The 18,876-nt window shown below is 39.9% G+C and overlaps 1 protein-coding gene across 2 annotated transcripts in view; it reads right to left on the reverse strand.

Moving 5' to 3' along the window:
- The window catches only part of MYO16 (myosin XVI), a 574,777-nt gene that overhangs the window by 9,383 nt on the left and 546,518 nt on the right, over window positions 1-18,876 (reverse strand). For both annotated transcript variants that reach the window (XM_032402627.1, XM_032402626.1), the window contains exon 34: window positions 15,922-16,013. In XM_032402627.1, coding sequence (XP_032258518.1) covers window positions 15,922-16,013 — 92 coding nt within the window. The remainder of the gene's footprint in view (window positions 1-15,921; window positions 16,014-18,876) is intronic.

The following is an 18,876-nucleotide window of genomic DNA, read 5'->3' on the forward strand; positions in this document are numbered from 1 at the left end:
CCAGGACCCTGGGATCATGACCTGAGCCGAAGGCAGACGCTTAACGACTGAGCCACCCAGGCGCCCCTATTCTGTGATATTTATTTTTAAATTTGACATTCAAAAGAAGTATGAAAGCTTCAAAGCTTAAAAGCCACTTGGCGATTTGGCATGGGAAAATATAAAGTCACCGTTCACTGGGAGCTGGGACAACCGGACCCCTCAAAGGAACTGACAGATGGAGGCATTGCTGGGCCCTGGAGTCGCCCCCACGTGCTGTGCACGGGACGGGGGCAGGTGGCCTCTGCAATCTACAACCTCCGGTCAGCTTAGACCCTCAAACCTTTCTGCTCTCAAGGAGAGATCACGGGAGGGGAAGCGACACCATCCACACTCAATAAACAGGTGCCTCTGCACGCCCGTTTCAAGCTCCCAGCAGGTGTGAGCAGACACGTGAACGACCACGGTCCAGACACGTCCCCGCGGGCTGGAATACTCATCCTCAGACAATATCCCCTCCTTTCAGCGGGGTCTTAACAAGAAGATTACTTCACTGATACAGTAATCCCGAGAAAACAGTGCCCCTTATAACACTGGCTATTACTACCTCAGTAACTCACTATGGGGGTTTTCAAAAAAAAAAAAAAAAAGGATTTTATTCTGTGTTTGAGAAAATCTTGCTGTTTTGATATTTAGAAGTTCAAGACATGAATCTAGCGTACATTTCCCTACCTGACTTGTAAAGTATTTTGTGCCTTCTAATGTCCAGAGGTATCAGGCGAACATGAGGACAAGTATCTGATAAAGGGATGTAAAAACTGAGTTCATGAAAGTTCTACATCTCAAGTGGGACGTTTATCATTAGTTTGTTTGCTTTGCACGGTCAAAATCCACTGAATCTCTCACAACCCAGAGGGAAACCCAATGTGATGTAAAGACGTCATGAGGTTTATTACTTATATATCTTTTTATTAATTTTCAATAGTTTTCTATGGTGTCATTAATAGAATTCTAGGAGATGAACTAATTAAAAAATGAGATATAAATTTCTTTACTTCCCGTGGATATGCATTTCTGTGAATAATATTAATACATGTAAATTAACAATTTGCTGCTGATTTTTACCTTAAGTCTTTCCCTTCCAGGATAAAAATAGACTTTGTTAAATAATTCATATGTAAAATCATGTTGCTGTTCATTTGTCACAGAGTTGATTTTTCTATTGACTATTCACCCAAAGGTGAAAAGAGGCATTTACTGACATTTATGGAAATTAAAAGAAGGAAGCTTCTTGGCTGACTGAATAGTGAACATTAGTGTTTCAAATGCAAATCCCATTTCTACTTGATGCTAACAAGATGTTGCAGGAATAAAAACGTTAAAAAGTGAAATTCGAAAATCACAGTTTGTAAAGCCAAAGTCTACCTCAATAGATCCTAAAGAAGTGGCTTAAAGTAACATATGATTAAAAAAACTTTGATTAAAGGGTTGTATATTTTCATACTTCTAAAAACATTTAAGAAAATGATCTGAATGTGAAAACAGAATTTCTGGTTTAGGCAAAAGAGAGTTGATCCTTTCTAATTCAGAAATAGCTATTTATACAGCGATTCAATTAAGTTCATCTTGCTATTTTTTTCTCTTATTGTCATTTGGCTTCCTTTATTGCCAAAGAGTTAAATAAAGGGAAAAATATCTCTTCAAAGGCACTTTACAAATTCTCTTGTAAACAAGAGTAGCTATCTCTGGACACCAGGCAGTGAAGAGAGGGACAGAAGATTTTAGCTTTTTACCTTATCTGTATACTTTGATTTCTTAAAAAAGATAGTAACTGTTCTTAACTTTCATAAGATAGTCACCATTCTTAACGTTCATAACTTTTCATAAGTAACTGTCATAAGTATTGGAACACATTTAATATTTAAATGGACATTTATTTGCATTTTGTGGTTGATTTTAGGTTAATAGCTTTGAATAAAAATGGACTCTGATGAGTGAATGTATATTTCTTCCTATTAATGGAAAGTTATAAAATAGAAATTTACAATTGTACTATACATCATGCAATGTAATTAATTTGTGACACTTCGGGATATGGATTTTGTATGAGTTCGGGTCTTTTACCTCAATTCATTTAAGAAAATATGGCAGTATCAGTGTAAGTGACTAAATTGTAACAAAAACTGATAACATATATTTAGGGTATGTTTATAGTAATGACATATTATAGTAATGGGGTTCAAATCCATGGAATATATAGAAAAACATAAATCTATTATATTGGAAATACAGAAAGTAATAGCATTACGATTTCTTTTAAAACATTTTTCTTGGGATTTTATAGGGGACTCACTGCAAATACCGGAGGTATTATTGAGGACAATTAATCTACTAGCTTTTCTCTCTCCAAAGAAAAGATGTATTCATATAATTTGTGTGTTCAAAAATCTTCAATGCGACCACTTTGCCTGGTCTAAGCAATCAAGTCTACACACTTTAGGAGGTTACAGAAAGTCCTGTATTTTCTGGCCACACTGATTATTCTGGCTTCTTTACCATCCATTCTCACAGACTCTCTCTGTCAGTCCAATCAGATGTAGCCACACCTAGAATTCTATTTCTCTGTGCAGCAGTCCCAGGTCGTATGCCCGAATACAGAATCCTTTGAGGTTTCTGAGGGCCAATTTCTAACATCATCTTCATGATATTTATTCTTCAAGCATTTTCACATGTTACTATTCTAGTAGTTTCTCATAACCATGTGAAATAAGCAGGCTCTGTATTATTAGCCTCATTTCATAGATGCTGAAATTCATCTTTAAAGCCCAAACTCACTTGGCTAGTAAGTGGTGTAGTCAGAACACAAATTCAAGTACACTGAGTTTAGTCGACCTTTGGGGGTACTAATCAATGACTTTGGCCTCCGAGAATGCGTGCTGATCAGTGAACACGAGTTCTTTCAGTGAATGTGAAGTGGAGGCCACTGTGATGCATTCTACAGGACTGAGAACCACATAGTGTGACCTGGTTCCTCAAAGGGCTTCCATGCAAACTGAGCAACAAGACATAAAATCAGAAAGAGTTAGATGAATAAAGATGCTTAAACGTCACACAACCACAAACCCGTCATGAGGGAGTGCAGCATTCATTAATTAACACAGTATATGCATAATTATTGTTGTTGGAATACAGAGGAGACATGACTCATTTCAAGGTGATATACTGGCCAAAAAATTCATATTGGGATGTGGGGTTTGATTTGGAGTAAAAGGATACATAGGATACAAAAAGAAGGAAGGACATTTGGGTTGAGTTCTATAAGGAGTGGTACTCGTGATATTAAAGCACTCCACAGCTTTTGGAGGATGGAGGAGCCACGGAGAAGGAGCGTTTCCCCAACTTGTTCAACTAGCCAGGATCTGCATTGCTGTGTAGGACACAGTTTATCTGTTAATTTATTAATATCTCATTATATTTTTTTCTGGAAACAATCACAATCTGTATATTATGGCATTAGATATAATGAAATAAGAATGAGAAAAAAACACCTTAAGAAACTAGATGTTAATAAAATAAGCTAATCCAAGGAGATTTTTAAAAATCAGCTATAATTAAGAAATGGACATAGTTTAGCAACTCCATTGGCCATGGAATTCACAGCACTGGGGAAAACTTATTTTCTGTCCTCAACTGTGATTTTTTCCTTCCAAAATTTAGTTACCAGTGAGAAGCACCCACTTGAGAACTAGAGGTTAGCAAGGCACTCCTTCACAAGCATTGAACACATCAAAAAGGTCCTAAAAGTATGAAAACATTTCTTAGGGTGTCCAACTTGTTATAGGGCATTAACTTTGTCCTTAAGGAAAATTAAGTCTGTTGATTTTGAGGAATTTCTGAGAGACTATTTGTTAAGAGTTATAAACTTTGGTTTTATATATATATACACCACTGATCACCACTTTGTATTAAATGTCTAATAAGCGATATTCTGATTCTGTCATTAGCAGGTATGATTTTTGATATCTTAAATAATTTTCATTACACAATGGAAGCTAAACTTAGAAAACTAAGTACTATAAATAATCATGCTTAGCAGCAACACATACAACATTAAACTAAATAAATAAGGAGGAGGTATCGGTTAGATGTTACAACAGGCAAATGACAAATACCACTGGTTCGGCACGAACGATGTACATTGTTGGACTGAAGGCCAAAACAGGTGTTTCGGATCAGTGGACGGCCTTCTGTGTCGTCGTGCGTGTACTTTGCGCCTCCTGGGATCTTGTATCTAGCTTTTAGATGGGAAGGGACATGGTACGCTAGGCAAAGGGGGGTGTATGGGCCAAGCTCGGAAGGGATGCAGCTCACTATGGCTCCTGTTCTACTGAGTAGGTATCAATTACAGGTCTGCTCTGCACCCCAAGGGAAGCTGAGAAACATAGGCAGCTCTGTGTCTAAGAAGAAATGGACCTGATGGGCACAGTGGCAGTCACTGTGACTCTGGGGTCCATTACAGGGTCTTTAAGACATAGTCTTGGCAAATCACGCAGGTACAAATTCTAGACAACATAGGGAAAGGGAAAACAGATACCAGGAAGGACTGGGAAGGAGAAGAGACAAGATTTTGCCAAAGTAGGCAACACATGAGAGCAAATCTTTTTAATCAAGACTTCTTTCCAAAAATAGATAATAAAGATCACCTGGAAATGTATAAAATTAATTTAAATCCACTTGGGCTTCAAAATCTATGCTTTTTATATCATTGACTTCATGACACTTCTTCCCAATATCACAGTTCAGCTGTTCTAGAACCTATTTCTGACAGAGTCAGGAATATGAAATGACAGTGTCAAATAATAATGTAATCAGAGAAATCAGAAAAGAATCCTGTCTTCAAGGTCTATTAAGGTCAGAAAATAAATCCTTCTTTTATTTTGTATAAAATAAATCTTTTCACCATAATTAACTGATCACAATTTCAGCACAATGGAAAACTATCTGTTCCTTCAGCCAAAATCGTGCATTCAAAAATGCCGGGCCACATCAGCGTCCAGCACCACACCTAACCAGTCAAGGAATACGCCGCCTAGGTTCCAGTTCTCTTGATCTTGAGCAACAGTAGAGTTATATTCGTCTATATTTTCCACTTACAGAAAAGGCAAACAATCACCCTTCACTTATATTCTGAGCAGACCAGAGTTTCCAAACTTGGCAAATGGTTTTGAAGAAAGACAGAACAATACAGTCATAATTAGTATTTTACATTTAGCCTCTTGCTATCATTTATAATGTAAAGGTCTCCCTTTTCTAGGATTAACACTTACAACGAATGCTAATTCCAACTTCTCTTCATTTAATCATCCAGTAATACATGCCGTTAGCGCCCCATTGGCCACACTGGCCACCTTGCCACGCAGGGGTGCTCCTGTCTCAGGGCCTTCGCTGTCCCTCAACTGGATCACTCTCCCCTGACATCAGTCTGCATGGCTCATTCCCTGACTTCCCTCCTCTGTCTTTGCTCAGTGAAGCTTCTGCTGACCCTCTTTCTTAAACTCGTTGCTCAACCCAACCTCCCTCCACACCTACTCTTGTCACTCCCAGGTCTGCTTATCCTGATTACTTTTCTTAATATGTTTTATTTCCTTTAAGTATATTATGAACTTATTTAAATATTGTTTATTGTTTGCTTTCCAGTGGTAGAATTTAAGTCCCATCAGGGCAAGGATGTTGGTTTTGTAGACCAAGGTGCCTAGCACAAGTTGGTCCGCACGGAATATTTGTTGAATGAATGAATGAATGAATGAACCTCTGAAAATTCAATTCTGTGCAATTCACTTTCTTAGAATTCAAAATATTATGTTATTAATGCTTTAAGTTGTTTTATATATTGTGCATAAATATATGCATGTAATTGTATAGAGTTGTGTACATCAAAAGAATACCATTTTATATATAAAATATATAAAAACACATTTTTTTTACAGGCAAGATAAAGGATGTTCTGGAGTCTTTTTTTGTTGTATGTGACTTTCACACACCATGCCAACTTCAGAACCTAATCACCAAATAAAATGTGACTTTAATATCCTTCAACTGGTAATGCAACTGCCTGTGATTCTATTTACCAATTTTATTAGTACATTTTTAACATGAAACTGAATTTAAATATTTGAATAAATTTAGGAAATATTCTACCAGTTTGCTTTTCTTAATTCATCTGAAGCTGCTACCAGATGACAATTACACAGAGTTGGCAATTTATTGAGTGCTTTGTGTTTGGAATGCAAAACTGATTACGATGCATTCAATGAATTCTCTATATGCTCAAAAGTCTACAGGGTCTACACACATGCACATAATTATACTACAGAAAAATAGGCTATATAAAGGAGATATGCATTATGGAATTACAGGAACCAATTTATAGAGGCAACTAAGTACTTTGCTTAGAAGGGATGCTCAAGGAAGGTCATCAAGAGGAAAGTAATATTAAAGAAGAATCTAGAAGGTTAGAGATAAATGCAGAAACAAGTCCATTTCAGGCAATGCTCTCAGCATTAGGAGGAAGTCAGAAGTATGGTCCTATGTTATAAAAGGCATGGGACAATGGTTATTGGCGCAGAAAAATGTCAAACTACATTGTTAATTCACGCTATTCTCAAAAATAAGGTACAGGTAGCTTGAACTCCTAAATGTAAAAAACAAAAACAAAAACTAACCAACCAACCAACCAAACAAACAAACGAAAAACCCAAAACCCTAAACTTTAAAATATATTTATAGAGAGATAGATCTTTATGGAAGCAGGGTAAGAGAGACTTTTTTTTTTGACTTTTTGATAAGAAAGGTTTTTTAAACAGTACAAAAAAGCACAGCCTATAAAGATGAGGGTTAATCAACTTGACTACATTAACATTATAAATTTCTGTGTGATAAATACATTAGTTGGGCCACAATGAAGTAAATCCACTGTAGCCTATCTCTCTCAGTAATTATAACTAAACTTTGGACAAAATACACATCTATGTGAGGACCAGAAAAGTAAACAAAAACATGTGAATTTTGGGGGGAAATCAAAACTTGGAGAATAAAGACAGAAGAAAGACACACTCAGATTAAGGAAAACTAGGAGCATTCTTCGATCAGCTGTGAATGACCTGCTATAGGAAATGGTAGTAGAAGGAAACTCGGAACTTCAGGAGTGAAGGAGAGCTGCAGAAATGGTAAGTACTGGGATAATAAAAAGGAGATTTTCCTCCACTGAAGTCGTCTAAAGCATGCATGACATTTGAAGGCAAACATTGCATCATTGCCTGGGAGAAGATATTCAATGTATGGAGGTGTAATGTATGGGACAACTATAAAATAGATGTAACATATGGGACAACTATAAAGAATGCAGATGTAATATATTTACAACTGTAGATGCAATGTATGTGGCGACTATAAAGTAAAGGTCAGTAAAAGAGGTTAAAAGGAACAATATGGTTGACTGCAAATAGACTGAAAGTTAGGTTTGTAAATATAACAACTGTTAAATCAGCTATGAAAAAAATACATATGAAGATACATAGTTGAATTACCAACAGATAAATTAAAATAGAGTACTAAAAATATTCAAATAATCCAAAAGAAAGCACCATTGGGAAATAGATGAACAAAAATGGTGGTGAGAAACAGAATAAGAGAAAATGGACAGACCTAAAGCCAATCACATTAATAATTACATTAAATGTAAATGGTCTGAACATACTAATTAAAATACAAAGACTATCAGATTGGATAAAATTAAACACGACTCGTCCATATTTTGTCTATAAAAATCACGAGTTAAAAATAGATACATAATTAGGTTAAAAGAGATGGATTTTCTTTGGGATGAGGAGGGGATGAAAACACTCTAAAATTAGATTGTGGTAATAGTTGCACAAGAACCCTGAATTGTATATTTTAAAGGTCTGAATTGTATGGTATGTGAATTATATCTTAATAAAGCTGTCTAAAAATAATTAAATGGATGGAAAAAACATACCTTGCTGATAATGACCAAAAGAATGATGAAGTGGCTATATTAATTTCAGACAAAGTGGACCTCAGAAGAAGGAATATCATCAGAAATAAAAAAGAAAAAAATGCATAATGATAAATAGATCTATTCACCAAGAAGATGTAATAATCTTAATGGTCCATGCATCTAACAACAGAACTTACAAATACATGAGGCAAAAACTGTTAAACTGAAAGGAAGAGTAGACAAAAATCTCAATTATAGCTGAAGACTTGGATGCTCTCTCAGAATTCAATAAAAGAAGTGGACAGAAAATCAGCCAAGATACAGAGCACTCAATAACACTGTCAGCCAACTTGACCCAATAGACATTTCCAGATCACTATCCGACAAGAGCAGAATACTCCTTTTCAAGTGCACATGGAAATTCCACCAAGATAGACCATATCCTGGGCCATAAAGTAATTCCTGATAAATTGAAGAAAACTGAAATTATACAAAGCATATTCTCAGATCATAATGCAATTAAACCAGAAATAAAAAGCAGAAAGATATCTGGAATGTCCCTAAATATTTGGAAAATAAACAACATTAGTCAAAGAGGAAGTCCTACCGGAAAGTAGAAAATATTCTGAATTGAATGAAAATAAAAGCAAAACATATCAGAATGTTCCAAATACAGGTAACACAGCTAGAGGTGGAAGTTTATTGCATTAAATACTATTAGGGAAAAAAAGAAGGCATCAAATCAATAATCTAAGCTTGCTATTTAAGAAACTTAGAAATAGAACAAATTAAACCCAAAGCAAGCGAAAGGAAGGAAATACTAAAGAGCACAGAAATCAATGAGACAGAAAAATAATAGAATATATCAATACAATCAAAAGCTATTTTTAAAAGATCAATAGAGTTGACAAACTTCTAGTTAGACTAAGAAAACACTATAAGCCAAGTGTTTGCCATGCATGCAACTGACAAGGAATATTACCCAGGATATGTAAAGAATTCCTGAAAATCATCAAGAAACTCACGGAAACCAGTTCAGAAATAGGAAAAGGATGTCTTTGGACTACCAGGTCTGAGAACATATGAAAACGCTCCATAGCAACCAGGGAAAGGCAAAATAAAACCACAATAAGATGTTTTACACTTAATCACATTGGTTAAAAAAAAAAAAAAATCATTCATTAAACCAAGAGATTACCAAAACAGAAATGTGAAATATTCCCTTTTAGAGGTGTATAAATTGGTACAACTATTTTGGGGAATAATTGGCAGTCACTCCTATGTTGAAAATGTGCATCTCCAGAAATGCAGCACTTTCATTTAAAGGGGAAAACTTCGGATATTTTTCTCTACTTACGAGTTAGAGGCATATCCTATGATTTTCACTGTGGCATTATCTGTAACGGTAATCACTTGGAAACTTGGTTTTGATCAAGTTTTCCACTCCACTTGGTCAAACTGCAAACCTGTTGTTCTTTTTTTTTTTTTTTTAAAGATTTTATTTATTTATTTGAGAGAGAGAGAATGAAAGAGAGCACATGAGAGGGGGGAGGGTCAGAGGGAGAAGCAGACTCCCTGCTTAGCAGGGAGCCCGATGCGGGACTCGATCCCGGGACTCCAGGATCATGACCTGAGCCGAAGGCAGTCGCTTAACCGACTGAGCCACCCAGGCGCCCTGCAAACCTGTTGTTCTTAAGAAATGTCATGAATGTATCTCTGTGAAACTTGTTTCTGAGAAAAGTTGAAAGTGGAGGAGGCATGTTTACACCTAAAAAGTGAGTAATACAATTTGGTTTTACGGTGTTGAAAGAGGGCTTCTAGAGGTACCAGTAAGAATCTCTGCTAATGCCCCGGTTGTAGCCCTCTCATAAATGTTCGGGCAGGAAAGTCCCTGCTACCATATTGTCCCTGGGCATTCAGCATCATTTTCCTGCATCTTGCATGGAGCTCACTGGATTAGGTTTCTCAGGATCCCAAGTGACACCTCCGACCACCTTGTGAAGGTCTGGAGGAAGACAATGGGGCTGCCAGAGACACAGCTAGCCCCTGGGCCCAGAGGTGGCAGCAGGGTGAGACCTACCCTTCCCGATGGGGTGTTGTGTTCCTTTGGCCTTTTCTCTTCCAGTAGATTTGCTCCCTGCTGAGGGAACTTGAAAGCCATGTTGTGCTCAGTGGCCGCAAGAGCGTGTCCACTGTCATCTCCGTTCCTACTCCTTCCCTGGGACAGCCCCACCTTAAGGCCTTTACATTTAACCTGGAGCTAGTACTCGGAATAAGACAGCAAAGGAGAGCACCATGTATCAAAGTGGGGGAAAACACCTCAACAAGTACAAGTATCTGCGAAGTAATCTGCTCAGAGGGATACATGATTTTAAAAGCATGCCAAGCATCCATTATTATCTATAGACATGATGCAATTTATGGCTACATCCATATTAGTAAAAGTGCAAACACGCATGGAGGGCTCTGCACTAACTTCAGGACAGGATTCACCCCAGTGTGGCAGGCAGGGGTGGGGGGTTAGGAACTGGGAGATAGATTTCTCTAGAATATATGGTGCCAGAGCAAATATGGGGAGATGTTAAGATTTACTGAAGTTGGGTGTTTTACTGCTCACTGTGCTTCTTTACCCTAAGTTTATAGTATTCCACCACGAAATATTTTTGAAAATCACATACATGCCACATTTTAACCAAATCCCAGATAAGTGCAGGGTCCTGCCGATTCGGTCTAATCTCCCGCATATTTTAGATAGCATCTACTATTTAGAATCAGAATTGATGTTCAGAATACTGACCTCGGTGTGGGGGGAGAATACCAAGATAATAGAGCAAGCACTGTTTTTAAGCATTTGTTATATTGCAGGGCAGACTTGTCAGGTTATATATATTTTCTTTAATCAATCTGAAAACAAATCGCTACTTTCTCTACCCCCAAGTTAAATAACAGTTATGGGATTCATACCCAGTTCTTCTTGTTTTTTCTTTTCTTTTATTTAATTTTAAAAATTAAACTTAGTTAATGAAATGAACATTGAAATTCTTAAGTTAACTGGAATTTGTCCTCAACCACGTTTTCTCCACTGTGCAATGGTGTGGGCTCACTGCAGCTTTCCCAACTGGAAGGTGATCATGCAGAGATATCATGAGACCTTTGTATTTCTCATTCTTCTAATATTTCTTAAGATTGAATGATCTCCTCATTGATAATAGTCAACGTGTTCACTATAAAAACACTATGCATTTGAATACATTTCGGATCTACGTACGGTATAATTTTATGAAAGAAAAATCAAGAAAAAAAACAAGATCTGGTTTTGTTTTTTATTTTCCAAGTTTCTATATATCTATACAGGATTTGTCTCTTTTCTGTTGAAAACGTTGCCATTCAACCCATACCATCAAATTAATTTACTGCCTTCATTTCTTGCACGTAATATGGAAGTCACGAGGGGTGCATACTGATTCCCTGAAACCTCAGCTCCGTGAAAGAGCTTTCTCTGCTAGATCGGCTTCCGTTTGTAGCTTATAAATGAAATACATATATATTTCCTTTTGAAGTGTTTATCTAATTTCTATTTCCTACCATGTGCTTTAGAATTATCCCTTAATGATTGAACTAAATGTGTCTGCATTTTGTTAGTTTATCTAGCGCACTGTTTCTTTTCCCTGCCAGGATATATTTCAGGCAGCCCACGTGACAAATACAATGCATACTTTAGGAAGGTGCTGGCTTTATTTAGATCCCTGCAACACTTCATTTTGCTGACATGTGACGTTACAGAAAGGTTTCTTTGATGGGTCAGTAAGACAAACCACATAACACTTTGTCTCTTGATTGTGGATCAGTTGTACATTGATTATGGTATGGCTTTCTTCGGTGGCTGTGTTGGGAGCAGGCTGGATATTTATTAAGCTCCCGGGTGCTGGACTGCCACTATTTTATCAGAGACCATCAGTGATTTCTGACAATGAATATTTGAATATGACAGATATTAATAATAATGTTTTATGCTCTTTAAAAAATTGTAACAAAAAGTTAGGCAAGGAATACGATAAATGCCCACAATGGAAATCAAAGCTCATAAATCACGTATCGCTGTGGAGCACAGACACCTGAGAGGAATAAAACAGCGTGGAGCAGAAGTTGCAGAAGTGAAAAGGAGGATGTAAATACAAATAAGGTATGCTCAAACAAGAAACGAAAATGGCTCATTCCTCAATATCAAGCGTAGAGCCCTAAGCCCATGTAGAACCCGCAATTTCAGGCTTAGGGCAAGAACCAAGCATTTTATTTTATCCATCCCCTCCTTGGACCCTCCTGCCTTTGGGCCCCCACCCGCCGCATGGTTCACGATTTTGCTCTATTTATAATCCACGGGGATCCTGTGTCAGGTTACCCGGACTTCTGAGTCAGCAGAGGATTGCAAGCACAGCAAAAAACGCCAAGTCACTCTGGGTTGGAAGGTGTTCTCACTATTTCACTCCCTGCTGAGGCTCCTCCCGCTGAGTTACTTCGGAGGGATCTCATCGTGCCAAACGGCACGCACTTTTTTTAAAAAAAGTTATTTTACATCTCACAAAATAGCAAGTGGATAAATGGCATATTATTTTTATAAATACTGTCTAATTTCAAAACCAACCTGAAGTGGCTTTTACAGCCTAGGAAATTGCAGAGCTGAGCGGTGGGAAGTGTCCCCCAAAGCTTCCCCGGCGGGGCCAGCACGTGGGACCACCTGGTATCACACACTCACTGCTGGGTGTACCTGCACTAAGTGCCCTGCGAGGTCATGTCTGTGCTGCTCTGCTCACAGCAAGGACCTACCGAGCCTCCCCTAGGAGGAGCATACAGGAACTCAGCCACATTCAAGATGCGTGGATGTCCCAGCTTTCACGATTTTCAAATATTTCAAATGAAATTTACTTTCACTGCTCTAATGTAAAGTCATTATGTTTTGCAAATTTGTAAAAAATGTATGACGGCATAGGACGTAAACGGCATTGTCTCTACGCTGCACCTCGAGGAAAGGAACAACTAGTATTGATTGAGGTGTGACCCTCATCAGAAAATGTTTTACATCTCTATCAGCGTCAGTCAAAATTCTTATTTGCAGGCAATGAAAACTCTGCACATCTCAACGGGTGGAACCCTTATTGGAAAGTGAGAGAAAGGCATGAGGCGGGAAGGAACGGCGTGGCAAGGGGGCAGGGATCAAGGTGGGTTCAGTGGCTGGCAGTGGTCATACGCCGCCTAACAACTGCCACGGAAGGGGGCCACCTCAGCCACATGTCACCCCCTTGGGGACATCTACTCTTGGCGTCCCTTCCATCATATGTCTCTCACTCCATAATCCACAGCTGACGGACTGACCTAGCCCATCCCGCATGTGCTTGTCGAGCTCCCAAAGGACGGAAGGGTGAGTCTCTTCCCTTATGTTTTCATCGTGAGAAGCCTTAACATGCAATCAGCAGCTAAAAAGCTAAGCCACAAATGTCCACCACGGCTACCTCGATTTTTATCTTGACCAACAATTCTTCAAATTTTATGAAAAAGTTGGATGACTCCTCCATTTTTTTAAATGGGTTTTGGTAAGTTCATTCTCAGAAACAGGACTTACAGTCTTGGCATCCATTCAAAGCATGCACTCTGAATTTCCCCTATGATCTTTGGCAAATTACCAAATCTATTTCCTGTTTTCTCTATCTACAATAACACACATACACTTTGTCTTTCTTAAAGAGATTTCACTAAAATCACGGATGATGGTAATTAGACTATAGACCTCCACAACAAGAAATTTAATTTGTAGTCAACATTTAATTTTACTGCTATAGATCCAATCAGTCCAGGACTGACTTTATAGAATTCTTACCTAGTTGCATCAGTAGAAAATCTAACAGGCAGTATGTCTGTAGGTGTCCGTGTTTCCTGTACAAATGCCATACAAGACAGAAGTCTTAGAGCTTTTCAACAGTGAGAAATGTGTCCTACCATGAGGATGCCTGCACTTTTGCAGGGAAGAAAATGAGCCTGGTTCCCTGCTTCCTTGAAAAAAGGCACCACGAGGTCACTGAAGGCAGAGAATTTGCACCTGAGCAGAATGCCCGCACTTACAACTAGAAATGGAAACTTATTCCTGAAGATCTTTCCCATCTCTCTTTGCTTCTTAGCCAAATCCACGAAAGAGATGCCCACCTTATGCGCCTTCTTGCAAAATCACCCCTTTCTCTACGAACCACGTTGTCGTGGGAGCCCTGGAAAGGGCATCTCCTGGCCGACCGCTGTGCTCCAAGGTACAGGAATCAGTCTTATAATAATAAAAATCAAACCAGTGTTCATTACAAGTGGGTCTCCCCTGGGAATTACCTTAGATAAAGCATCTGTAAGGCTTACAAAGTAAAGTAAATGCATCGCTAAGGAACAGAGGGGAGATTAGGACGATCTGTTACTGCAACCAATCTGTGTTTTCTTCCTATTTCAGTACCTATATATCATTGTGATTTCAGCAGACTGCCTATTGTAAGATTTATTTTTAAGATTAAAGTTACTGATTTTTCTCACTCCCTCATCAATGTTATTTAGAAAAATCTCATCTGATAACAATGGACCTGTCTATATAAGGCCAAATATTCAGATGAAAGTGCATCACTGGCTGGATTGTTGATTTTATGGAAACATCTGGATACTCGAAGTTTTAAAAAGTATTTTGTAAAAGATCTTATTTATTTATTTATTTGACAGTGAGAGACAGAGAGAGAGAGAGCACATAAGCAGGGGTCAGGGGGCAGAAGCAGAGGGAGAAGCAGACTCCCCGCTGAGCAGGGAGCCCGACATGGGATTTGATCCCAGGACCCTGGGATCATGACCTGAGCCGAAGGCAGATGCTTAACTGACTGAGCCACCCAGGCGCCCCTTTTTAAAGATTTTTATGTAGATATTTGGCATCATGAAAGTTGTACCATAGCTTCATGCAAAATAAGAATCCTGTTGCTAAAGCAATAATTTTGACTATATTGATAACAAGCTCTTTGATATATTCTTGGTTGTGTCACCTTGATTGCAAACTCATCTTTCTGAAGATAATGATTAAAACCATATTTTAAAATTCAGCATAAAAAGAACACTAGATTATATGATAAAAATCCTTTCCCTTTCTAAAAATCCTAGTGTTTTTGTTTTATTTTCTTGAAGTGATAATCTTACTTTGGTGAATTTTTTAAGGCCAAACACATTAAGCATATACACAAAATCGCTGAAATACGTCAAAAACAGTTTTGTGAACTGTAATCTCATTTGGATTTTATAGCGTTCTCATCATTCACTATATTTTTTTATTTACTTAGTTTTGTAAGTAAGCACTACGCCCAACACAGTGGGGCTTGAACTCACCACCCCCCACCCCATGATCAAGAGTCCCGTGCTCTATCAGGCGCCCCCATGTACCATATTACAAATGCATCTGGGTTATGTGGACTTCAGGGGTAGAAACAGATATAGTGGCATAAAACCACAGGTGCCTCAAGCCTTTTATTCCCACGCTGTTGGCACCCAGAGTCCTCCTATTTGGGCTGAGGTCAAACGTGGAGAAAGTGTTAACATCACTCCGGGGATGTAATGTCATCTTCACTTGACAGTGATTTTTAAATGCCACAACATAAATTACGTCTACAATATTCAACTTAAAAGTATTCATTAATTTTTGTTTGTTTTGGGCATTCTTCTTCTTCTCTTTCTAACCAGCAGAAAGCTGGGAGATAGAGGAGGAGAGAGAAGGATGTTGAGCTGAAGACACTTAGGGCCGGAGTGAGAACAACCGTGTTTGCTAGTCCAGGGGGAATGCACGTTCTTGGTCACACCGTCATGAGGGTCTGCTCACCCCTTAGTTCCAGCTTCTATTACAACTGTGACAATGTGGGGGTCATTACCTGAGTGGTGTGGCTCTCTCTCTGTTTCTGAAATGAGGATGTTGTGGAGCTGCTCACAGACAACCTGGAGAATCCATCTTCTTCAGGTAAACCTACGGAGGTCAACACCGACAAGCAGTTAAGTGTGTCCTTGCCCCAAATAAGACAAGCTGTGTACTTGTTGCAATAAACGTGAACTGTTATAGTTCGTGGATTGAAAGGACGGTCAGTAAATGCTCCTTGAATAATAAATTTCCCAAGGGAACACGGGAACACAAATTACTGTTGCAGTTCCATTTAATAAAAGGGGAAATACGCTGGAAAAACAATAAAGTGGTAACGAAGAAATGTTCCATGGTGGCATGCAGGGAGGAGAGAGGTATTGGGAGGGGGAGGGAGGGAAACTTCTAGAGACTGAAGATAGTTCGGTGAAGCAGCAATGGTGGAGGGAGAAGCATGTGGACAACAGAGTGAACGGGGTCCTTCAACTGCCACAGAGGGAAGCTTGCATTTCATTTGTGGGGTCGCAGGGAGGCAGAGGGGGATTCAGGACGGATAAGACGCCGCATGAATTCTCTTGACTCGTGCTCGCTGCACACACCGAGGGAAGGAAGAGACTGGGTGGAGTTCCATGCAGAAGAGGTCAGGACCCCTGTGTATTCACAGCAGACCAATTCCTAACCAACCCCGGAGGATAAACAACGGGTGTGAGGAAATTTATATCCCCCACCAAAATCATACAGAAATACCTGTGAGGCACCAAAGGGTTTTACTGACGATCCCTCAAGATAGAAGCAGGGTTTCCCGACCTCTGCATGGCGGACACTTTGGGCTGCCTCCCTCTCTGTCGTGGGGCTGCCCTGCGTAAGGCATTTGGCAGCATCCCTGGTCTCTACCCCTGTTGGTAGTAGACCTTCAGCAGCTGTGATAGCCAAAAACGCCCCCCTGGGAGGCAAAAATCATCCCTGACTGCGCACCCCGGGGAGGGAGAGATCAAACAGCATCACAAGTGACTTGCTAATAAATATGAATACCTGAAAAAAGAAAAGTCACCTGATGAAATGTGCTCAATCCAGAGACCTTAAATTATTCAGTGATTACTGCTCTTACCTAAAATCATAATTAACCAGGATGGTATAATTGATTAAACATATACAGGCTTCCTAAATTAAAGATCATTAGCAAATCACTGCACACTTTTGCAATTACAGGAGTGAGTTCTGCAGGGAAGTCCACAAGACCCCATCAACACGCAACAAGGCCCCCGATCAATCTTCTTGTTCCATATACAAATGCCTTGGCACGGAAAGCTTAGCTTCGTCCTGACTGGGCAGACTGGGGCCACCACCTGGAAAGTGACGGGCCTACAATGGGGGCCGCAGGGGAAGAAGGGTGCTGGCCAGAAGCAACAGCAACGTCTGAGGTTGGCTAGGGAATACTGCAGTAGAGACTGGGGTAGCAGCTGTGGGACAGGGGCCAAACAGGGGTAGAGAGGTCTGGAATCTAAACCAGGTGGAGGGGACGATGGAAATCTGAGTCGGTCACAAGCTGGAATTCCAGGCAACCAGATCAGCAGAGAGTCAGCAGTAAAATGTGTGTCCACGCTGCACGGTGCAGCGGAGAGTCTGGGACTCATGGGAAAGAGGAGTGCCCAAAGTGTGGGTGTTGGTGGGGGGAACAAAGTGCTGACCGATGAGCAAGACAAACGTCCACGTCTAAAGAATCCACTTCATGGACGTCTTGCGAAGACCAGGAATCTGAGGAAGGGGAAGAACGTTTCAGTCCACTTTTTAAAACTGAATTATAAATCAGAAGTTTACTCCCTGAATAAAAACAGAAACTCAGCTCATTGAGGATACAAACTCAGCCAAATCAGTAGCATATTGTGCTTTATATAGTGTCAATTAAATAAAGTTAAGAATTATTTACAGTCCCCCTCTGAATAAGGCACTGGGAAATGCCATGAAGAATAAAGGAGCGGCTCTTAGCCAGAACCTAGAGTGGAATGAGTTACGGGTCAGGCAGGGGGGCAGGTGACATTGAGCGGGATCCTGGAGAGAGCAGGGATGGATTCTGATGCAGGGCACTGGAGGGATGTGGTGGTGGAGACACCACAGGATCTGAACCTTCTGGGAGGAGAAGGTTCTGAAAGGTGAAGGTGAGGTGGGTCTGCTTGGAGAACTCACTCCAAGACGATGAAGTTCCAGATGGCTCCATGCCCAACGTAAGGGCTTCTGAGAGGGTGTGTCCGGCAGGGGAACCTGCAGGATGTGCTGGAAGGCAGAGAAGGTCGAGGGAAAGCACTCGACGTGACATTCCACAGACGTCTGACGATATTTTGTAGGCAATGGACAGCACCGTAGGTTTCTGAGAGGGGACTGTGATGAGACACCATTTTACCTGAGTGGTGCGTTAAGAGGCCTTTCTTACTTGTTGACTAAAGAAATCATGGATCCTAGAACCTATGGCAGGGTCAACAGGGTGGGGACACATGGTGTCAGCGTGGGGCAGGGGCATGTGGGGGGGTGCAGAGGGATGGTGAGGGAGAAGGAAGGGGTGCTGGCAGTCTTGGCGTGCATGCTACCTCCTTCCCGTCACGAAGGTGCAGGTGGGGGGAGCAATTGAGACCCCCCCAGCCTGGGGTGCAGAACACCCTTGCTGGTTGTAGCAAACAGGTGGAAGAAGCTCACTCAGGACGATATGCCAAGGGAGTGGGAGCCAGAGGATAAGGTAATAGCCAGGAAGCACTGAGGACATTAGAAGGCAGAGTTTTGTTTTGTTTTGTTTTGTTTTGTTTTGTTTGGGGCCAATAAAATATTTTATCTTGTTGCCATATCAGAAGCAGTACATTTTAAAGGCAAATGATCTAAAAATGACACCGAAAGAAAAAAGAAAACCCATGAAGGAAAAAAATGGATTAGTACCTCCATTTGAATGTTTAAAAATAAATATATACTAAAATATCATAAAGATAAA

This window comes from Phoca vitulina, unplaced genomic scaffold (assembly GCF_004348235.1).
Source record: "Phoca vitulina isolate PV1807 unplaced genomic scaffold, GSC_HSeal_1.0 scaffold5, whole genome shotgun sequence".
Classification (NCBI taxonomy): domain Eukaryota; kingdom Metazoa; phylum Chordata; class Mammalia; order Carnivora; family Phocidae; genus Phoca; species Phoca vitulina.